At 42.8% G+C, this 21,860-nt stretch overlaps 5 protein-coding genes across 6 annotated transcripts; 3 read left to right on the top strand and 2 right to left on the bottom strand.

Annotated features, from left to right (window-relative positions):
* Nucleotides 1-141: 141 nt before the first annotated feature.
* Nucleotides 142-3,418, top strand: LOC131889144 (uncharacterized). The gene is made up of 5 exons (XM_059238167.1): nt 142-199; nt 254-532; nt 1,622-1,913; nt 2,957-3,130; nt 3,196-3,418. Exons 1-5 carry the CDS (start codon nt 146-148, stop codon nt 3,378-3,380), a joined length of 984 nt encoding a protein of 327 aa, XP_059094150.1. The 5' UTR covers nt 142-145; the 3' UTR covers nt 3,381-3,418.
* A 148-nt stretch (nt 3,419-3,566) lies between these two features.
* On the top strand, nt 3,567-10,862 carry LOC131889136 (fringe glycosyltransferase-like). Its single transcript, XM_059238155.1, has 5 exons — nt 3,567-3,955; nt 6,755-6,912; nt 10,011-10,164; nt 10,371-10,634; nt 10,703-10,862. Exons 1-5 carry the CDS (start codon nt 3,656-3,658, stop codon nt 10,856-10,858), a joined length of 1,032 nt encoding a protein of 343 aa, XP_059094138.1. The 5' UTR covers nt 3,567-3,655; the 3' UTR covers nt 10,859-10,862.
* Nucleotides 10,863-11,006: 144 nt separating this feature from the next.
* Nucleotides 11,007-12,527, bottom strand: LOC131889153 (alpha-1,4-N-acetylglucosaminyltransferase-like). Of its 2 annotated transcripts, XM_059238178.1 has the most exons (4): nt 12,211-12,527; nt 11,622-11,953; nt 11,333-11,546; nt 11,007-11,170 (listed from the first exon to the last, which is right to left on the bottom strand). In XM_059238178.1, the coding sequence occupies exons 1-4, from the start codon at nt 12,473-12,475 to the stop codon at nt 11,007-11,009; spliced, it is 975 nt and encodes a 324-aa protein (XP_059094161.1). In that variant the 5' UTR covers nt 12,476-12,527. The 2 variants fall into 2 exon arrangements, with proteins under 2 accessions (XP_059094161.1, XP_059094171.1); XM_059238188.1 differs by lacking the exon at nt 12,211-12,527 and having other exon boundaries at nt 11,622-12,204.
* Nucleotides 12,528-12,578: 51 nt separating this feature from the next.
* On the bottom strand, nt 12,579-19,224 carry LOC131889120 (alpha-mannosidase 2-like). The gene is made up of 13 exons (XM_059238132.1): nt 18,675-19,224; nt 17,903-18,612; nt 17,672-17,832; nt 17,415-17,601; nt 16,956-17,336; nt 16,691-16,876; nt 16,384-16,611; nt 16,082-16,315; nt 15,631-16,022; nt 15,344-15,566; nt 13,289-13,475; nt 12,918-13,226; nt 12,579-12,846 (listed from the first exon to the last, which is right to left on the bottom strand). Exons 1-13 carry the CDS (start codon nt 18,792-18,794, stop codon nt 12,697-12,699), a joined length of 3,468 nt encoding a protein of 1,155 aa, XP_059094115.1. The 5' UTR covers nt 18,795-19,224; the 3' UTR covers nt 12,579-12,696.
* LOC131889129 (carnosine N-methyltransferase-like) lies at nt 14,010-15,240 on the top strand (the record flags this gene model as incomplete). Its single annotated transcript, XM_059238142.1, is given in 1 exon segment — nt 14,010-15,240. A coding segment is annotated over 1 exon segment (1,085 nt), but the record flags the coding sequence as incomplete, so codon positions are not given.
* Nucleotides 19,225-21,860: the final 2,636 nt, after the last annotated feature.

Here is a 21,860-nt window from a genome sequence, read left to right as displayed (position 1 = left end):
AGAATAAGAGAAAGCTTCTTAAAACGTTCCATGAGAGACTCAACCATTTGAATGAAGAGACATTCATCGCATCATCTGAGTCATGAGAACCAGGTACATGGAGCCTTTAAATAATCAATAGCTATTACTCTACTCACTTCACAACATGGACGAGACACACATGCGAAAATTGAAGAACATCATATTTACCGCACCCAAGGTAAGGCTATGGCTTCATATGCATTTTTGAGTTTATATGACATTCCATCTGCAGAGGTCCACCATTAAATGGTCAGAGTTCAAATTGAAAGCCACTTCCAACGAGATAGAATCCACGCAAAAGTTAGTGGCAGAATTTCTTCAAGTCATTTCCGGAGGCGAGCCTGCAAATCTGCTCAATGATGTCCTGAGTCCTCCATCAAAAGACGCCCTTCCAGCTTTGAACCATTTGGGTGATGAGATGGGAGAGAAACGATTGAGCAAACTGAATTCATTGATCCAGAAATCCCAGCCATTGAAGCCATGGAATCACTATAACGGAGGCAATCGAAAAGTAAGAAACACTTAGTGTTAGAAGTGGAAGTTCATTGAGAAAGCAAAATTCTTAGCCTAATAAAATAGCACGCCATATTGGCTTGTCCGTGGTCATTCTAACATTGGCAGTCTCAGGAATGCGGGTGAGTATGCCCAATAATAGGTCACACTTTTCACCTCTTTGACGCCTTCTATCATTCCCTTAAATGCCAATGTAGATCGATTCATAACCTTCTTTACAAAATTTGGTGGTGTAGTTAAGATTTACGTATTATGGTATTGCCGATCTATGATGATGTTATGTTTTGATGATGAAACTATGGTTTCTTCTGACACAAGTTGTTATTGGAGCAAACTTTGTTTTTGAACATTGCACTCCCAATTTAAATATACGCCCATTTTGTAAAGACTAATTTCATTGGTTGTAACAAATGCACTATACAAACTTTTACCCTTCCTCCATCGACGATTCTACGTATTAGATGATCCAATCTCATCTTTTAAAGCCGACTTTAAATCATATATTTTACCGTCCTTGGCCTTGCCCACTATCCCGTGGGCAATTCATGTCTTATAATCAATCATTTACTTGGGATTCCATTGCTTTATAGGCGGAAAATCCGAAGAGAAAAACAAAAAAAAACAAAATCAAATAGTCGGTTGTCCTACATCCAACAAAGTTGAAATAACCTTGGTCTGGTGAACTAGAAATGAAGTTGACAAAAATTAAGTTTAAGAAAGTCGATTTGTTCAAGCCTAATTGGAAAAGTTGCAAAAGGTATTAAGCAAAAGATAACAAAACACTCCGGCCATTTCTTACCTGCTGGTCTTCATTAAGGTAAGGAACTTCCACTGAATGTTCGAGAGGAGTTCAATCAAGTACAAGGCTTTAGGGATGAATCTAACCTCCGAAGTGTAATATTACGATTAAATGCGAAACACGTCTTCGTATTGCTCAAAGTGTGCCATGATGTCGATATGTTGAACAATCATTGCAGGTTTTTGGAATCCGTTATTCACAAGTACTTTAAGGTGATGATATAAGAAAAGGGCACAAATGTTGACTCATGAACGCATATCTATTTCATATTTTTCCTGCCGTGCTAAGATCGCTTTGGAGATCGAGCTGACCGCCAGGAGGGCCTTGTCCTATTTATCAGGGGGCCAGATCGTGTCCATGTTGGACGATGTTTTATATCCAAACGAGAAGGAGATCTTTTGTTTCAAGTATCGGCAAGCTATCACCAGACTTGGGGAGACCGTCAAACTGATCCATCCTAAAGCCAAAGGCTTGGTGATGAACACCTTGAAGCAATCCGGGTTTTCTCTGGATGATCTCAAAGCCATGAATTGGTCGTTCTCCAATCATCTTTGGGATGTTGGAAGTCATACACAGAGAGGTGAGAATTAGAGCTGAACTTTGGTTTCAATGAATTCGACCAAAGTCAGTATCGCATCTGTTGAAACATCTGTCACTTTGTCATATTTTCCGTCAAATTTTGGGGAAATGAATATTCATAACTTAACTGGGTTTGTCATATTTTCCGTCAAATTTTGGGGAAATGAATATTCATAACTTAACTGGGTTGAAATTATGGCTTCTTCAAGAAATCCATTTACCATTTGGATATTTTTGACCCTTGATTGCGGTAAAGACCTCAAACACCACTATCAGAAGCTTTATTTCATTGCTCGCTCCTTTTTTAACATTGGTTGGCAAAGAGATCCACCGCTTTGAAGGCACAATCACCTCTCTACGACTTTTTTTTTTTGCTTAAAATCGTTCCAGGCATTTGGCAGCTAATATCCCATAGAAAAGATTGGGCCCCCTTTTCATTGTTAAACGACAATTCATTTTTCATACAAATAGCATTTCCCTTTGCTTACTTAAATAATGAACTTTATTCTCCATCAAAAGTAGATTCTGCTACGTCTGGAATATTTATTTGGCTCTCTTTTGCAAAAGAAAAATGCTTTATAGTGTGTCGGAGATTCTCCAAAACACACGCCTTCCGATAGTTTAATCTCTTTTTCTTTTTCGGACTTCCTTACCGCTACTGGGAATCTACTTTTTTAGTGCGTTTGTGACAGGTGCAAGCATTAATGTTCTCAATTTCAGGATATAAAAATAGTTTAAACCGCAACATTTGAAATTTCCCTTTGGAAAAAAGTTTTTGACAAGTGGAAATACATCATGTAAGAAAGCTAGGTCAAAACCCTTTATTTTCGATTGTTTACAAGTCTTAGATTCAAATCAGTTGATTAATTTCATGTGACAAAGATCATTGAAACTGAAACTCAACGTTTTTAAAGACAAACAAGAAAAGCAAGTTTTACTCTTCATTTACCTCGATCGAAGGAGTAGTTAGTTTCAAGGTGACATTTTTCTAAAATAAGTTCTCTTTAAATCACCCTCATTTAGTTTCTTTCCTTTGCTTTTAAGTCACACCAGACCAATTTGGCCTATCTGCAGGGTTCCAAACCATGAATCTCCGGCCCAATATTCACAGGAAATCTCGGTCTCGAACTTTGACCACAACCACGTTCTCTAGCAGGTCTTCCGATGGATCGCATATTCCTCTTAAGAGACGATTAAGACGATCGCGGTCCAAACCTAGTAAGAATAAAAATTCCTTGCTGGCACAAAAAACAATCACCTGCATCATTGCTATCTAATTTCAGTTAGCTCCAAATCAAGCTCGATTCATCCTTTCGCGATCAGCTCCAGTCAAGGTCGCCAATTCATGACCGACAGCCTTTTCGCCAGAGAGAACCTGCGACCATCTTCGCAGTATCTGTCCGACTCGGACACACATTCGGATGATGTTTCAAACATCAGAAACCCCATGTTCCCCCAATTATTATGAAACGATTCCAAACTCGACACTGAAACATTTGATTTAGAATGTGAAATATATGAACAACCATATCACAACCATTCCCAACAAAAGCTAGCAATCTTCTTTTTCTTCGCGCTCTCATTTACCAACCACGAGGGAGCTCCCAACTTCTCCCGGCAAGCGCTCTCGTCCCTTTTCTCATCCGATGCTCTTTCTTTCAGTTTGGTTTGAGCTTCCAAAGAGTATTAGGAGGACTAGTGTCCCGAGATTCTTGGACAATGGAGTGACGGAGCAAGGCCATCATGAAGGTCCTAATGAAACATATCGTGATTGCCATCACCGCAGGTTTGACCCTGGCTGTGGTGGGCGTGTTACTGCTCAGGTCCCACTCCCCTCAACCTTCAACACATTCCTTTCGCATGATTTGGCGACAACACAAGCTGAAGCTCCTTGACCACAACCTTCGGAAAAGAAGTCTGACGGCTCCGAGCTTCCCAACCTCCCTCAAGGATGTGTTCATCTCAGTGAAAACCTCCAAACGATTCCACCGTTCTCGGTTGGATGTGATCCTGAAAACTTGGCACACCTTGGCCAAAGATCAGGTAAGAGGAGTAGCTCAATCCAAACACGGTTTTGTTGTGCATAATAGCGGTGTTGAGATGTTGAAAATGAGGTGCTGAGCCAGAGAGAGAGAGAGGCCAAGGGATCTGGGGTTGTTGTTCAATGGTAGAAACTTTAGGGATGGAGTGAGTGGTCAGGATCGAATTTCATCGATCCCTGGGGTTCACTCGGTTCACTCTCCTCCAAACAACGGGGTGCTCCAAAACAAATGGTGTTTAGATTAGATGCTGCATGTAGTAGCTCGTCCACTGTAATTCTTCCTTGGCTTACCAATATTTTCAAACTTCCGAGCAATCAACCACTCCATTGGCCCAAATCCGGGTGCTCATATCCTCTATGTATACCCCCTAATCAATGTGATCAACTCCTGAATTGACCAGAATCTGAGTTTGACCCGTTCAAAAATAACAATTAACCGGGACATTGACCAGGGGCAAAAAGAAACGCACACAGCAATCGCCCAGAAAAAGGGGTTAGAAAATAGGAGCGAGGTCCAGAGAAAGAAAGAGGGAGAGAGAGAGAGAGGGAGAGAGGGAGAGTCGAGTGACGATGGGGTGGAATTAGCTTTGGACACTTTTATGGGATGAGCGAGAAGTGAATCCGTTGCGTTTGGTCTCGATCCAATGTTCATTTGATGAGGTAGACAGATCCATCATAATCACGATACCGTCTTCGATTATGTATGTGACTCGAAGCGATCCTGAGCGATTATTTGATCTGGTTAGTGGGCTAGAATCGGGAAGCACCCGGCTAATTGGATCTGTGACACGTTGTAGCGATTTATCAACTGTTTTTTGTCTCCTTGCGGCCTTACAGCGTCACCCTCGATTTTCCCTCCCCCACAAAATGAACGCTTCTCTTCTCCCCCAAATACAATGGACGCCTAATGAGACCTTTGGAGTTCATGGGCACCAATACATATTGTTAAGTAGATCCAGAGTCATTTCAAATAAAGAAACGGAATCTGTTGGAAAGTTATGACAACATAACTGTCGTCACAAACTCGGATTGGCATCTAATATTCAGATGCCAGTGGCAAGGCTTTTTCATGTTATGCACCCTTCTCTGGGATTGTTATGTGGCTTTTTGGGGTGAGGGACCAAATCAGCGACTTGTCATCATAAACTAAACGGATCACTTGTCCCCTAGCGATCGTACGTAGACATTTTCGTAGCTTTGAGGTGTTCATCAATTGATCGGCTTTCTTTTTCTGAACTCGGAGTGTACGTAAACATTGACGGTTATTTAAAGACCCTAACTGGAAATAAATATTGTGGGAATGGTGTCCAACTGATTTTCTCCACTCTCTGTTCCCGGTTTCCAATACATCAATTCCATTTGTTTGATTAACAAATCTCCAAACACAAAAGCCTCCAACAACCCAACCCTTCTCTCTGCCAACCCTTGACATTCCTGGCACTTCTATCCTTCCCTCTACAGCGTTTGGACTGGCCAAATATTCAACATCTGGAGCAGAAGTGGTCTCGAGTTTTTCTGACTAAGCCCACTTGACGAAACGTATTCCTCTCGTATATAAAAAAGAACTTCGTTTTCTCTCTGCTCTTATATTTGACACGTTGTTGGCATTCGCGTTTTTGTTTTTGGGGAATGAACTCACGATATGAATTGAGGGGCTTGCACTAGCCCACCAAAGAAAGCCTTGCTTGTTGGGCTTTAACGTCATTTCTCATGAAAACTTAATTTTGAGCTTCATATCCGGCCCGAGAGTTGTGAAAGAGCCCTTTTGACAGGGAGCGTACTGTACTCGAGACCAACGATTGAGAAGCGTTGCCCTCCGGCGGAGGATATTCTCTTCATTAGGAATGAAATGAATGGTTCATGATAAATAATATGGGCTTGAGGTCGGTGGCTTTGTAGTGAGTCCCTAAAAGTGACTTGAGGAGGGGGCCGGCGATTGATGTCTCGTTTGCTGGTGTCAGGGCCACTGACACACACCTGTTAGCTCCAACCAGTGAGCTGTGGGCACAGAAATGGTTTCGGAGGGCTTTTTTTGTTTTCATGCTGCGCCTAGAAAATGTTGACAGTCTTTTTGCAATTGTTGAACCTAGCCATTCATTTCAATATTGATAGTCTAAGAAATGACTTTTTCGTAGACCAATGGGAAAGTGGGGATATCAAGTCCGACGAACGAACTTTGCTAGCCAACCCCATTGAATGTAAAGTGAGGTTTCTTGCGTTTCCGATTTGATCTGCGAGTGACTTTTTGATGTTATTGACTTGTATCCCTTAAGTTCTCAAGCCATGAGAAAGACTCGGGAAATGCATTCCCAACATGCCAAGAATGCGATTCAGTGTTCAGACCTCAGAGACTTGAAATGAAGTTCAAGGGGGGGATGACAAATGGGACGGAAAATCCGAGTCGAACAAAAACGAGAGGAATTATTGTCACTTGACTTAGGTCATCGATCTCCATTTCTTCGTTTTTGGGACAGTGATTTTGAAATGAAAAATAGTCTGGCTCCTCTTTTTTCTTTTACTTTTGTAACTTATTTTCCTTCCCCCTGTGTGGTTGTAATTCCCATCTAGGAGGCTCTAAATTATATGGAGAATGACGGCTGTTACCACGGATCAAAATGCCATGTTGTTTTCTTGGTCTTCATAGGGGGTCGAGCGTGAAGTGTTTGCTTTGGGTGAGATTGAAAATAAAATCCTAAAATCCTAGGACGGTTTTTTTCCGCCCCGGGCATCTCAAATTTTGACGTCGAGCAAACAAAAGAGCAATTTTTAAAGCATCTTTCTCTGTGTCTTTTTCTCTCCAGATTTGGTTCTTCACGGATGATGATGATTTGAGGGTTGCCAAGCGGGTCCAATCGGGTCACTTGATCAATACGAAATGCTCCTCTTCCCACAATCGATCTTCACTTTGTTGCAAAATGGCCGCGGAAATCATGGCGTTTGCCAGCACTCCGGACAAGAGGTAAGAGGACGAACGGGACGAACTCTTTAGTGATGCCCAATCCACTCACCAGGGGCGTGAGCGTCGCTGTCTAGGCCGCCTAATTTATTCATGGAAAGTCCCATTTGGTAAACGGGTTAAATGCATTCTCAATTGCCCGGCAATAATTGGTCTTCCTCCATGATCTTGAACACGAACCATTTTCATCTCGAGAAGAGCTAGTTCGTTTTTACTTCTTCCCCTTCCCCAATATTACCATAGACTTTGAGCTGCTCCTGGAGCCTGTTTTGGGGATTAAACTTGGAGAAACAAAGGCAAGACGATGGGCGATGGTAATTATAGGCGGTGTTTTCTTGAGCTCTCAGTGGTCCAGAGATGATGGTCGTTGGTCTATGCTGTTCTGCTCTGAAGCATCCCTACAATCTTCATTCCAATCAGAGCAATAGCACCTTGCCCTGAAGCCACCAACGTGAAAAAAACGTGCCTGGTTCAAGCTGAGCTCATGCCTAGCACAGTAGAATATCCCCATCAGGCATATACTTGAATGTTTTGCTACGTCTGGTTCGACCATTGCAGAGCTTTTTTTACAACGATCTGAGATAACCAAACCGATATAGAAAACCTCTTATGCTTAATAATCTAGTGGTTGCTTTGGCATAAAAAAAAATCATGATTTTGCGACAAAACATAAAAAAAAAAATTCTTTTGACTTTGAACGACAAAATCGTTCAGCAGGATAAAAATGGAAAAAATTAAAACTCACAAAGAGGCACCGGTCTGCCCAGGAATGGAGTCATCCTTCATGGATGACACGAGACGCCCAAAGAGTTATGATTGCTTGGAGCGAGCGTACGGAAGNATGGTCGTTGGTCTATGCTGTTCTGCTCTGAAGCATCCCTACAATCTTCATTCCAATCAGAGCAATAGCACCTTGCCCTGAAGCCACCAACGTGAACGAAACGTGCCTGGTTCAAGCTGAGATAACCAAACCGATATAGAAAACCTCTTATGCTTACTAATTTAGTGGTTGCTTTGGTATAAAAAAATCATGATTTTGCGACAAAACAAAAAAAAATATTTCTTTTGACTTTGAACGACAAAATCGTTCAGCAGGATAAAAATTGAAAAAATTAAAACTCAAAAAGAGGCACCGGTCTGCCCAGGAATGGAGTCATCCTTCATGGATGACACGAGACGCCCAAAGAGTTATGATTGCTTGGAGCGAGCGTACGGAAGAAAAAGGTTGTAGAAGCAAAGCAATCATTAGAAATAATGGTAGGGCTCTCTCTCTCCCTGTCTCTCTGTGTCTCGCTCTCTATCTTCATTTTACTACCAGTTCCAACCTGCCACCAAGGCAATCGTCTTCTCCTTGTTCTTGGCACCCCTCCCAAAAAGAATGCCAGGGTTTGGACCACGATTATACGATACATGGTGTGTGTAGAAGAACGTTTAAGATTTGCCCAGAAGCATGCATCCTAGAGCTCGGATCTGGAAGGCGAATTTCCGAAGAACAGAGCTCTCCTCTTTCGATCTCAAATCAGCGAGTTGATCGCTTTAGTTATTACATGTAATGATAGCTAGTCACGCGGTTCTTTGGATGGCACCCTACAGATTCAAAAAAGAGTTTATTACATCCCCATGAATCGCTCGCTGCCAGATCAATGAGGAACGAATGTCTGCCCTTAAATCAAAACACGGAGTAAAAAACACCTCCGCCATATGCTGTTAGGGACATGAGCGAAATATTAATATCAGGCAAATTATGGGACACGTGGTCTGTCCTTTTTTCATTTTCAAATGGCAAGTGCAAAGTTGAAAGCGTAATCGAGTCGAGAGAGAAATGAAGGACCGCAAAAAGTGGCATTGTTGTGATAGGGCGACAAAAAATGAGAGCGATTCCATCTGACATGAAGGAGAGCGAAATCGCTCGAGTCATGAGTTATGGATCTGTTGTAATCTGAAATCTAAAAGGTTGCTCGAGATCTTTTGCCTTGGTTTTGAAGGCAAATGAGATGGGGGCAGGGAAGAAAACAACTTCTCACTCTAACTTGGTGGCTCTCCAATTTGGGGATAGATGTACGCCAAAGAACTTAATCCATGAAAGTAGCGTTTTGCGATGACGAGCAAAGATGTTTTGACACCCTACAAAAAGAGTAACGCAAAAAGAGTTGCGCTTGTATTAAGAGTATTACAAGTAAAAATTGTACATAAGTAACTTACCATTACCAAGAGTCACAATAAAGATTGATTGTTATTGTTATTATAAACTTACCATTTCCATTCATATAAGGTTGGGATGTACCACCTGATGAAATCAGCAAACCTCCAAAACACAAAGTCATTGCTTGGCGCGTAAAACCACTCGATCGTCGATCCCTTGTCCAAGAAATGACACCACTATCGTGGCCTAAAGCGCTCTAGCATGCCCTACACAACAACCCTGGTCGCCAGCACCTTTGGTTCTTTTAGGCTGGGTACAATAGACACCTAGATTAGATTCATGGACTTTTGGGCACCCCTGCTGCTTTGCAGGGAAAGCGAACTGACCATTCCACTAGACCATCACTCTTGTCGAGTCCTTTTCACCCCATTCTCTCAAACGTCCCCTCGCAGTTGGATTGTAGAACCCAATATGTTTTCAAAGTCCACACTCTAGAGATCCACTTGTAAGGATGTAGGGGCTAGGGGCTAGTGGTTAGCTCATCGGCCTGTTTGGTTGGTGATTAAATATCAACTTGCATTCCACGTTAAATTGAGTGCAGAAATGGGGAAATTAAAGGAGGGGTCCATCTAGCCACTCCAAAATGATTAGGCTAAGGGGAGGATAGGAACCCCCAGGATGCTTGATTGAGGCTCTGTGCTTGAAATTCTTTTCCATCCCTCAATTGAACGGGAGAGAAACTTCCTGAGGTCCCGGGTCCGCTTATGGCTCCGTTGGAAGCATGTTCCCTAAATCTCGCCTCTAATTACGATTATCTGACAGTTTGATCTTAACGACTTTCCACCTTGGAGGAAGATTTGTGCCCTCTATTGAGAAAAGTACAGAGACCGTGAAAAACAAAAGTGATCCCAATCCGAGATGTCTCATTCAAACTAAACAAACACGTTTCTCATTTCAGATGGTTTTGCCATTTCGATGACGATAATTACGTGAATATCCCCGCTTTGGTCAAAATGCTCCAGCACTTCAACCCTGAAGACGAACTCTACCTGGGGAAGACTTCGATCCCAGAACCAATCAATGTTCTGGATCACATCCAAGATCAACGCAAAGTAAGAAGCCATTTCAGTGCTAACCAACAATTGATTATAAGTATATTTTTTTCGACGCAAATTTCACTAAAGTACTGTACCAACTTTCTGCGAGTGCAAAAGTAAATAGATTGTAGTGTCCCTTGCTGGAATGAACTACGAGACTTATCTTAAAACCGGAAACAAGATTTGATCTCGTAAAACTAAAACAGTTTTATGGTTTTCAGAATGTAAGCAAGAAAAAAGTATCCTTCTGGTTCGCAACAGGAGGTGCCGGATTTTGCCTTAGTCGACCTTTGGTGGAAAAAATACTACCCAAAGTGAGGGATAATGCTTTCGTAGCAACGGGCGAGTCCATCCGATTACCGGATGACGTGACCGTGGGATATATCATTGAACATCTCTTCAAAACCCGACTTACCCCAGTTCCAAAGTTTCACTCACATCTCGAGGCCCTCAAACTCATTCCCCAAGAGTCGTTTTCGGATCAGGTACGTAATTGCCAGGAAATAAGAGTTTAGCGACTTGTGACATCAATGCAATTTTGATTTTATTTTAGATTTCATTCAGCTATTCCACTTATTCTGATCAAGAACAGAATATTGTACAAATTGGGGGCTTGTCCGAGGCAAAAGACCCCACAAGGTTTTTATCCATCCATTGTCATTTGTTTCCGGGCACGATCAAGGCATGCGATCGCATTGTAAGAATGTGAGATATGCTTGGCCTTAAAAGTGAACAGATTCCTTCAGAAGAAAAATCCGGGAAATCTTTGCAATTAAAAATATTTCAACATGCTGTGATATTGAATATGTTTGTCTTGTGATTCATTGTAATGTACTGCATACTAATAAACTTGACATCTAATACGAAATCCGTCGAATGTGGTTATAAGTGGCAGGGCAGTGGGATCTCATAATATAAGACAAATCATCTAAACCCAGTAAGTAGGAAGCATTGTTGTGGAACACATTTTTGAAATCGTTGAAGTGTATGGTAAATAAATTCTTAAAATTCGAATGGTTCTCTGGAAACGAAGTGTCAGATAATATGTTAATTGATAATTGATAACGACTCCTCGGATTGGAGTCCCTTTGTGAGTTAAATCGAAACGGAAACAAGCGGGAAATCAGAAATAGGCATCGACCGTTGTGACCACGGTAAACAGTATGAAAATCGTTTGACTTGCCTGTAAATTGTCGCAATTGCTTCAAGCGACACCACCATAGTCCTTGCCCCATGAATCCGCTCTTAGATGTTAAGGAATGAAATTGAAATTCCCTTGGACACTGAAAATACTTTCCACCAAGAGTTGAATTCGTGAGATGACAAAATCTTTCCGCCACCCTGGTTACTAGCTTGAAATCCAATTCACCTCTTTTGGCGGTGTCAATGACCAGAGGCTGAGTTGATTAAAAAACGTTGGAATCGATTAAACATGGATGAAAGAAAATCTATTCTGTATCTAATACTCGTACCACTTCCTTCAGAATATTGGCCAATAACTGATTTTGAGGCTGATAAAATCTGAGCAAGCAAGAGGTTAGCCACCATTTTTCCTTGGCTCTGATCATTGGCGCGAAATTTGAAAACTGTTGGGGAATGGCTCGAATGGAAATGACATCATAGTCAAAGTAAGCCCCTCCCAAGTGGTATAAAAGGACCATTCGCAATAAGTCACTGACTGTGTACAATTGATGATTTGTGGCGTTATCAATTTTGGCCGCAATGTTGCTCAGGATGGAATTCGCGAATATCTCTGTGGTATTCAATACCATGTACTCTATGTTGTTTAAGCCCATGGTCGACCCTGTAAGATTGATTTTCGGTTGGCCCGAGTGTGCAAATCTAAGCGTATCTTAGGATTAGATTGAAAAAAAGAAATTAGAACAGAACTTTACCGTCTCCGCATGGGTATAATTATTCATTAGAACAAAAAAGGCATTTAAGTTGTCTCATGCTTTAGTATGAAATCAGAATGTGAATTATGAATGATTTGTTTAGTGCTTTCAAGACCGATATTCTTCTTAAACCCATGTACTCATCTACCAGCTACCATATACCAACCCATTTTCATGTTGCGACATCTCTGGTCGATGATGAAAGTGACGAGAAAATCTGGATTTTTTCTCGCTGCACTTTCAACCGCACAATGAGCCATTAAACTGACGTGAGTCGTTTCTGGATTTGTTTCGATGAAGAAGATCCTCTTTGGTTGAGGCCCTCGAAAGCGCTGTACCCAATAAATATCAACATGTGACGGTATGGTGTGTTTTAATCCGACCAGACAAGCCACACCAATCACCAGCCTGAGGATCCAATTTGTTCGCATGATACAACCAGGCTCAATCACTTGGTTTTAGAACTGAAACATCATACTCTGATCAATTGCCTTTTAACACTTGTTAAGCCAATGAACGTAACCAGGATGAAAATCGTGGGGAAAAATATCACAGCTGTATTGTATAACAAAATTAACATGTATTAACAATTATCCATCGTTCACGCTGGTTCCTTGTGCTTTTGGGGCTAATTCTCTGGCAAAGTACTTTTTCATCGCTTTAAGAGGAAGGAATATATTTCCATGGGCTTGATGGAAACCGTGAAACCCTTCTCCACCTTCAACCCATCGTACAAAAGTGACAAGGACATTTGATTCACCGACGAGCTGTACAACTCTGGGAACAGTTCTTCCAAACTGATCTGAAATGTTCAAGCAATCCAGTCAAAAGGTGTATTCAAGCACAAATTTGGGTCAAACTCAAGTTACGTACCTTTCCACCGTTTGTTGAACAAGTCATCCCCACTGGTTTATAACACCCATTGAATCCTTGCCGATGAACTATGAGGGCACTTTCGTCGCCCGGTTCCGTTTTGATGGCCGTCTTCTGCATAGTCCGCAGATTCACAACATGAATATCGCAGGGAATGTCTTTTTCTAGAGGTTCGTATGATTTGGAGAAGCCGTCAATCGCATGGTTCTTTCCGACCCACAAAAGGCGTTTCATGGGATTCAGTAACGTATGCCGCATCTGCGAGGCTAAAAGCGACGGGTAAGAAGCCTGAGGATCTTTAGCCTCATCCTAAAAGCATGTTGAAAGTTTGATCACAAGCTCAATAGATGCCTTTAGCTTTTAGAGCATACCTGGCAATTCCCAAGCTTCCTCTCTAAAAGAAGATAGAACACGTGGGGCGTGACGTGATTGTCCGTCACGCCTTGGAAGAGTCCTCGGTTGTCGTCCTGCATGAGACGACGGTCCAACATGATCTCGATCTGACCAGGGGCCATTGAAGAACCGCCCAAAGGTTGGGCTGAAATCAGGGTCATTCGGCTGAAAAAAAAGAGTTTTTAATTAGACCGTCCATACTTTCATCACAGATGATGATCCGAGCAATGTTTTGGCAGCCTTCATGGGTCTTCCGCGATTATGTGACAACAGACTACACGCTTTGGTCAGACATTCAACATGGGCGCTTCTTAACAAAGTGAAACCTGTAAAATCAAATACTTTCATCACCTAGTAATCTATAACTAACTAATTAATTACAGATATCTTAAGTACATTCAGTGATTATTTTTTATCATATCTATTATGTATTAACATTTTTGACAAAACTTCGTTCCAAAATACATTTTCGTGTCCACTGTCCAACAGATCTTCCTTCTGAAATAAGTTCCCACTGCCATAAACAGAATGAACAGCCATTTTTGACACAAGGTCGATGGAATCAAATTTGAAATATTCAAGGAACTGCACATGAGCTTCTGAATTTTCCTCACACATAGGATGGGGAAAAATGTCGATCTGACTCTTTATCATTGGCAACGGTTCTAGTTGCAACCCATCCCATATCAGTAGGAGGTTGCGAGTCTTGCCACATTCAGCTGATTCCATTCACAGAACCCTAAGTCTGTGTGTAGACCTTCGGCTCAGAGCGAAAAAAGGCCGCTCACACTCTGGTCCATGTACCAAGAATCAACCTTGAGCCCCACGCCCTCCGACCTTTAGCCATGGATGTGGACCAGCGAACCTGCCGTACCAACACGGAAGAAGAGGAGAAGGCCCATTTCAAGCGAATCCTCAATGCCCTTCAGGCTTACAAGAACGACTCAATGACCCGACTAAGTCGGACCCGTCATCATTTTAGTCAACTCCCCGCCCATCAACACGCCCTGCTCACCCAATTAGCCTACCCATCTCAGCTCGACCGTTTGGCCGAGTTGATCGATCAAAACCATCAGGTCATCACGGAGATGATTGCGGATGCGGCGTCCATGTTCTTAAATGTGGATCCTGATCCGGAGCTGGTCCCCAGGGGGAAATCTTCGCAGGTATCCACTCGTCCCGAAGATATCGAGAAGATTCACTCCACATTGAAGCAGTTCGCGCGGGATTGGAGCCAGGAAGGGGCTAAGGAGCGACAACAGGCCTATATGCCCATCATTGAAGAGCTCCAAGAGGCCTTTCCCGAGAAGCGCGGGGTCAAGATCTTGGTGCCTGGCGCTGGGCTGGGTCGTCTAGCCTTTGATATTGCGCAAGCTGGCTTCGACTGTCAAGGCAACGAGTTCAGCTTGTTCATGCTGTTCGCCTCCAATTTTGTGTTGAACAAATGCCGAACCGTGGAGTGCTACACCATTTACCCGTGGATCCATAATTTCACCAATAACATGAGCATGCAAGACATGGGTCAGGCCGTGAGCTTTCCGGATGTGAACCCCAATGAAATCCCCGATGAAGTGAACTTCTCCATGACGGCTGGGGACTTTTTGGACGTGTACAGCGACCCTGAATATCGAGAGAGTCAAGATTGCGTGGCCACGTGCTTTTTCTTGGACTGTGCCAACAACATTCTCGATTTTATTGAGCTCATTCACAAGATCCTGAAGCCCGGGGGACGGTGGATCAACCTTGGACCACTTTTGTACCATTTCTCGGACATTCCCGGCGAGTTCAGTATTGAGCCCAGTTATGATATCGTCAAAGGAGCCATTCAAAGCTCGGGATTCGAGTTTCTCAAGGAGAAAACCGGCGTCAAGGCCAATTACACTCAAAACGTCCAATCCATGTTACAGTATGAATACAGATGTGTCTTTTTCCATTGCCAGAAAACCGCTAAATAATGATGATGATAAAAAATAAAACTAGGAGTAACGGCCGGATGATCAGTTCCGGACCATTACTCGTCTGCCCGTGCTTACCTTGTTTCATCCTCAATGTAGGCCATGGAAGCGACTGGATAGAAATTCGCTTGAAGAGGGATCTTGTCCATTCGTTGACGACGCATCATTTGGAACCCATTCAAATCGGTCAAGAACTCTTGGCCGGATTTGATATCCGACGAGAGACGCATGGCAATCTCGAAGTTGTTGTACCGAGCAATATCCACATGGTTCTCAATCTGGAGACCCGTTCCATCCTCGCCTAAAGCATCATTTGAGGTCAAATGGCACTAACAATTCAACAGTTTTCAGCCCTCCAAACATACCTGGCGACGACTTCAAGGCCACGATATGACGACAAAAGGGCAAGAACACCTCCACGTAGGACAGAATCTTCCCTTGGATCACCCTAACCACCGGACTTTCCACTTTCATGACCTTGGATGGTCCGTCGGGTAAGAAGAGATAGGCTCCGGACTTGTCCCCACTTTTTCTCGTGCCGTAAATGATAAAGTCCAGCTTCATCTCGGACTTTTGCTTCTCGTCTAAATTGGTCCAAGCTTGCAAGATGCCATTAGCATCAAAGTGGGCCTGGACGTAGCCGTTCTGAAGGTCAAAAGGCTCTCCTTGTTGAAGGACGGATACCTCCGAAAACGGAGCCACTTGGAATGGGTGTTTGGCCGAGTTATGGATACGAATGGTGGCCACATCCATGTCGCTGCATGCAAATGGGTCTATTCAATATCATCGGATTCGTTTCAAAATTGCTATTCTTACGTGTTTCTCCCATCCTCTTGTCGAAGCTGCTGAATATAGTAGCTATGAAGACCGAGACCTTTGACTTGGGCCAAGAAGGTCAGTTGGTATTCAGAGTTCAAGATTTGACCTTGATCGTCAAATACCGGCGAGAGTTGACAAGGAATCGGTTCTTCCTCGTCCTCACCCTCAATGTTGGTCACTTTATAGACTCTTATATTGGGTAAAGATACTCTGATGGACACAATTTCGCTCCTTCAATGGAAAGGTCAAAGGTGTTGTTAGTTTGGAACGCATGATACTTTATCAAAGGCTGTTTTTACCTTCGCCGGGCGTGTGAGTTGAAAATCACCACTTTGGACTTTTCCTGCTGGCTTCCAATTTGCAGGATGCTCGGAGTTGCTTCCGAAGAATGGCTGGCTCTATTCTCGTCCAGATCAAAGAAGATCGAATCTTTGTCGGGAGCCTTGTAGAACGATTTTGAGGGAGTCAGGAGATAGTGAGCGGCCCCAGCAATGACCTCTTGCAATCCTTGAATGCTTTGCAACATCCTGGATTAAGAGGAAATTAAGAGTAACACCCGATTAAAAAGTCCACCAGTTCTTCTCTCAAGATTGATCGTGAAAGTACCTTGCGCCATAATCGTCGACCACGTGGTTTTTGGCCGTGCCCGTGATTCCATCGTGATGTTGAAACAAGGCCAAACTTTGACGGCCAATCATGAGATTCTCCATTAACGGCTCAGCCACGGCCATCACATCCGAACCCACGTACTCCATCTCTGCCCACATGATGGAATACAGGATTTCCGCAGACCTAAAACCGTAACATACATGAATATTTATCACTAGCTCTCAACATTTTTTTCCCGGTCACCTTCCAGATTTGATCTCACCTCAACCATCCAGCCAAGACTCGGTCCAAGTTCTTGTAAAAAGGTCTGGACGTGAAATATCCCGACCAATAATGATCATCTCGGTCGGCGTAGGTAAAGAAATCACCCGAGAGAGATTTGAGCAAGCCCGTTTCAGTGCCGGTTTTGGCCTTGGAGGCGTCTCTCAAGGCACTAAAATAATCTTCCAGGGTGCCGAATTGTACCTCAGCATTAAGCTCGGGCGTTTGATTGATGTAGTCAATGATCTTTTCGTAGTTTTCGAATTGCCGATCCCATTCTCGAGCCGTGTCATATCGGAAATCGTCGCCCAAAGGAATGAGAACCACGTTGCTCTTGTAAAGCGAGGCCTTCTTCCGATATTGGTCCAACAATGTTCGCGATCTAGATAGACATTTTTGGTTCGTTACTGCAAGTCTCCTTGAAGTTAAGCGTAAGTAGATATGGATGTGAATTAATCACCTCTCTGCCACGTTGGCGTCGGTGATTGGTTTGGGTGGGATTCTCCATGGACAGCCCGCAATTCCTCCGGGGAGTCGGTCAAAGTCGAATTGACAGCAAATCTTGGGGTCCGGGCCGCAAGTATGGGGAATATCGTAACTGTAGAACGGCATCATGTGGGTCATCATATCGGTGGTGTCTTCGTGATCTGAAAATTGGACGAACAAGTATTGTATCATCTTCCTCCAAAAGCAACCGACGAACCTGCCCGAACTTACCCCAATGTTGTCTCCACATGAACTCCAAATCTTGACTGTGAGCAAAGTGCTTTTTCACGGAATAATGAGTCCTTTGGATGAGCATGCCGTCGAAGCCAATCCTCTTCAACAAGTAGGCCATGGTCGGTGTATATCCAAAGGGGTCAATAGCCCATCCATTGCTAAAACAAGGTTGAACAAAGCCGTCAACTGGGTTCGAGGGCCAGATTTTTCAGACTTTACCAAACTCACTTGGGTTTGTATCCATCCAAGTTCAGTTTAAGCCACTCGTGACCGGTGATGAGTTGTTCAATGATGGCGGTGTAGTGGGTGTTGGCCTCATCATTCATGACCCACCCACCCGTGACGATTTCGAGTTGCCCGTTGTTAAGTAGCTTTTTGAAGTTATTCCGCGTTTCCGATGTCTGACTGGGCCACCACATGGACAAATACGAGATCTCGGCCCAGATGAACTTCCGTTTCGGATTGGCCAATAACTTGGGCACCATGTTATCAAAGATATGCTTGGTCTGGTCCAAGTAATACTTTTCAAAGGTCTTGATCCATCCGGGATCATTATGAGAGTGTGGCATAATGATCACCTGCAGCTTTTGTGCCGGATCTCGAGCCCCAATAGGATCATACTGGATGTCCCAACCCTGTTTCCAAACCCCGCCATCTGGATTGTCAAAGGTCAATTCCTGGTAGACATCAGCCATGCGAATATCGCACGTATTGGGCTGGTTTTGGGCGAACTCGTAGTCGGCCTTGAATATGGATGCAAACGTCTTATTCACTGCGGACTGGCCTTTGGAACGAATGGTCTTGGCTTGCTCTCGAATCTGAGATTGCTCTTGCCGGATCTCTTTGACAGTCTCCTTGATTTGATGGATGGTCTTCTGGTTGAAGAGCAGATCATTCTCTAAGCTCTTCAACTTGCCCTCCAAAGAACCCAATTCCAGCTGGAACAAGAATCATTCAGCATTCAGCATATCAAATACCTCACACCTGATTTATTCATTACCTTCTGCAGTTCCACATCATCCAATTGAAGGTTGATGGTATCCATCACCAAGTACATCATGAAAGTGAGCCCAATGACCAAGAGAGCTCCCAACAGAGCATTGGTTCGCCGGATCCGCATCTTGGAGTCCAGATTATCCGCACACGATCACAATCCACGGCTCATCCTCCGATGGGCTCCTCTGCCGTGTTTTGTTGGCAGGTAATACACAAAAGACTACAGCAATCTGGCTAGGAGGCGCACAAGAAGGTTGCTGAGTCAATTTTGAGAAATCGCTCTATGCCTCTTGCCTCACAGCTCTTTCTCTCTCTTTCTCTTCTCTAAAGAGTATGTAGTATACTGTACATAGTAGGTAGTGGTCCTTTAGTTCAGTAGGGTGTGTGTCAGAAGAGCATAGAAAACATTTCCGTACGCAAAGACAGAAATGGTGTCAAAGCTGGCGCTTAGGATGAATTGCGAGTTGGATTCGTATTCGGTATTTGTCTCAAATTGTTTAGCGATGTCCAACTTGAAACCCGGTCAGGCAGAAACAGTGACTAGCCAACTGTGAGTGTTGATGTTTTGTTTTCGATTCAGATGAGGACTCATGGGTGGACGAAAATCATACTCTAAAGTTCATTTTGATAGAGATAACACAATGATGATGGGGCGATCTTGATTAGTCCATACAGTGTATGAGTTGTGAATTGGCCTTGCTCAAGTCTCCCTCTTTCGCTTTAACTCTATGCTCTTGACAGGGAGACTGGCCGGGTGTTCGCATTGGAAAATTCAGATATTTGTGGGTTAGTATTTGACATGATTTCTTTGGATTTGGAAAGCACAGGACATATATTAATGTATGGCTTAATCTTGAGACCGTTTCATTTTGATTGGGTCTAATTTTTAGAAAATTGATGCAGTTCATAATCAAATTCTTGAATCCACTCATGAAAAATCTCAGTGGAAGGGTGTCTTAAGAGTTTTCGGTCTCCTTTGGGTTTAGAGCCATTTTTTCTTTATCCAATTTCAAAGATCCTGGAAATTGTAAAATGAGCCATTGCGCCATGTTGTTTTAACAAAACTGTACTAGAAGACCTAAATTACAATTTTCAAGTCAGTTAACCTTGGACTTAGTCCTTATTTAATGCTTTTATGAACCTTGGTGTAAAGAAAAAAATCAAAGCGGCAAAAAAGATGACGTCAGGACCATTTTGGGGGAAGTCACTTGAACTTTTGGGGCTCAATAGCTATTTGCTAAGAGATTACATGACAGTTTCAAATCATTTGTCCTTGAAAGGCACGGTTCATTTAACATTGCATTTTCATGCCCTGTCACAGTTTCACTCACTGACATATATGAGAAATCCTTTGAAGCCTAAAAAAACTGTTTTTGGACTCATTTTTGATAGTTTAATGTTTCCTATTTTTTACAAATGCTTCTTCAAAACCGTAGGAAAGTTTTTGTTCAATATTATGGGTTTTATTTTTGTTTGCTATTACATTCATTGCATTAAAAAGTAGCCCAATGAACTCTCAAGAAATGGCGAGAAGTCATCAGTCAGCTGCTATCAGTAAGGTGCGCTCGTATCATATGTCACCAGTTTGAAATCCTGCTCTTGTGTCAGATGTCGCCACCGTCGCCACTCTGTAATCCTACGCTAAACTTCACAGAGACCCTTTTTTTGAACGCATTTACCGTGAAGTATAGAATTGGACGTTATATGTTACCCAGAACTAGACACTAAAGTCCCTTGCTACACTTTCTCTACTTTACTTTAGTCTCTACCCAGAGGCGAGTTTTTTAAACGCGCGTACCTCTGATGAGTTAAGGTTTGGACGTTACCCAGAATAAGCCTCCGCTCACCACTTTGGCGAGTGCATCTTCATAACATCGAAGCCTCTAGCTCCGAGGTACGAGATTCAAATCCTAGTACTTTCGAGTTTTTCGAACTCGGCAAGATTGCCCAAACTTGAGTCTTGAGTCTTGAGTCTTTCAGAGAGGATTCGAGTTGGGCGGCAAGTTAGAAAATCAAACGACTTGCACATCTCCAGGACTAAATGACACGCTCTAATTTGCCAAAGATATCAAATTCTTGTAAAAAACGCAAGGAGGCTGGACTAACTTGTAATGGCAGGTATTCTTTTTCGTGTAAAGTGTGCTCGGAGCCAAAAAAAAAAATAGAGTGGGCTAGGTTACTGAAGCAACCCTTAACACTTTCTAGGAACTCAACAATTCGAAAATAAAACATTAATTCAAATTCTGGAAAATAATGTCTCACTTTATTTTATTGTACGACAGGGAAAAAAGAGGATTTTTTACGAACTTCCTTACCGCTACTGGAAATGGAATTTCCAGCAGTTTAAGACGAAAACCTCATTCCTTTTGCTTAACTTTAATTTTATACATATATTAGTCTATCGACCAACGAATATGAGTTGGCAGATTTGGCTAGCCCCTGAATTCTTACGTATTTGAGTGAACTATAATGATATTTCTAGTTGTCCTTGCCGCGCTCAAAAGTAGTTGTAAGGAAGAATCTTTAGTAGTAAGAAAGGACATATAAATATAACCATCATCACAACATTGGGTGTTCCAAGGTTTCGTCTTACCGAAATTTGAGTACGGTCTGTCGAGCGGGTCTTTGTTGACCTCTGCGTAGCATGGGATTAATGCCACTCCTACAAAGTATCTGAAAAACAGGATAGGAGCAATAGAACCATCACACACTTCCTAGCTGTTATAAGACCACTGGACGAGTAATTGAAGGCCACATTTTTAGATCAGTGGAGATGGAGTGGATTTTTGCGACCTGAATGGTGTCCACTTCACATTGTCTAAATGGTTTCCTACAATCTCAGAGATTGGCATGGTCCGGTTGGTCTCACGATCGTTTTCGAGATGCTAACCGATGTTTTCTCTCATGTAATCCTGTATTATATAAGTATTGGACGGATGCTGGAACCAAGCCAGAACACTCTTGATTCCAATCACAGGGATCTGTGATCATTAAGAGTATCATTTGAAGTGAAAGCAACTTGCCTCTGTTGCTCTGCCAAAACCCATCTATATCCATGTCAACACCAACTAAAATTATGTGACGAATTTGATGTTAATACATCGCAATAAACAAACGAATGAAATTTTTTGCAGTTGTTTGGCATCAAGTGTATAGGTGTACACTGTACAAAGTTTTTGCCTCATTGAAG

The sequence above is a fragment of the Tigriopus californicus genome, chromosome 1 (assembly GCF_007210705.1).
Source record: "Tigriopus californicus strain San Diego chromosome 1, Tcal_SD_v2.1, whole genome shotgun sequence".
In the NCBI taxonomy this organism is placed as follows: Eukaryota; Metazoa; Arthropoda; class Copepoda; order Harpacticoida; family Harpacticidae; genus Tigriopus; species Tigriopus californicus.
Note: the sequence above shows the minus strand (reverse complement) of the source record. Positions and strands in the feature narration are given on the sequence as shown.

Coding starts and splice junctions, on each gene's coding strand:
- LOC131889144 (XM_059238167.1), top strand. CDS start 146: ATGGACGAGACACACATGCGAAAATTGAAGAACATCATATTTACCGCA. Junction 1,914..2,956: donor TGGAAGTCATACACAGAGAG/GTGAGAATTAGA, acceptor TTTGCTTTTAAG/TCACACCAGACCAATTTGGC. Junction 3,131..3,195: donor ACGATCGCGGTCCAAACCTA/GTAAGAATAAAA, acceptor ATCTAATTTCAG/TTAGCTCCAAATCAAGCTCG.
- LOC131889136 (XM_059238155.1), top strand. CDS start 3,656: ATGAAGGTCCTAATGAAACATATCGTGATTGCCATCACCGCAGGTTTG. Junction 6,913..10,010: donor GCCAGCACTCCGGACAAGAG/GTAAGAGGACGA, acceptor TTCTCATTTCAG/ATGGTTTTGCCATTTCGATG. Junction 10,165..10,370: donor ACATCCAAGATCAACGCAAA/GTAAGAAGCCAT, acceptor TATGGTTTTCAG/AATGTAAGCAAGAAAAAAGT.
- LOC131889153 (XM_059238178.1), bottom strand. CDS start 12,475: ATGCGAACAAATTGGATCCTCAGGCTGGTGATTGGTGTGGCTTGTCTG. Junction 11,954..12,210: donor ATGTCGCAACATGAAAATGG/GTTGGTATATGG, acceptor TCAATCTTACAG/GGTCGACCATGGGCTTAAAC. Junction 11,547..11,621: donor CCAATATTCTGAAGGAAGTG/GTACGAGTATTA, acceptor TAATCAACTCAG/CCTCTGGTCATTGACACCGC.
- LOC131889120 (XM_059238132.1), bottom strand. CDS start 18,794: ATGCGGATCCGGCGAACCAATGCTCTGTTGGGAGCTCTCTTGGTCATT. Junction 16,612..16,690: donor GTCGACGATTATGGCGCAAG/GTACTTTCACGA, acceptor CTCTTAATCCAG/GATGTTGCAAAGCATTCAAG. Junction 15,567..15,630: donor GGCCTTGAAGTCGTCGCCAG/GTATGTTTGGAG, acceptor ATGATGCTTTAG/GCGAGGATGGAACGGGTCTC.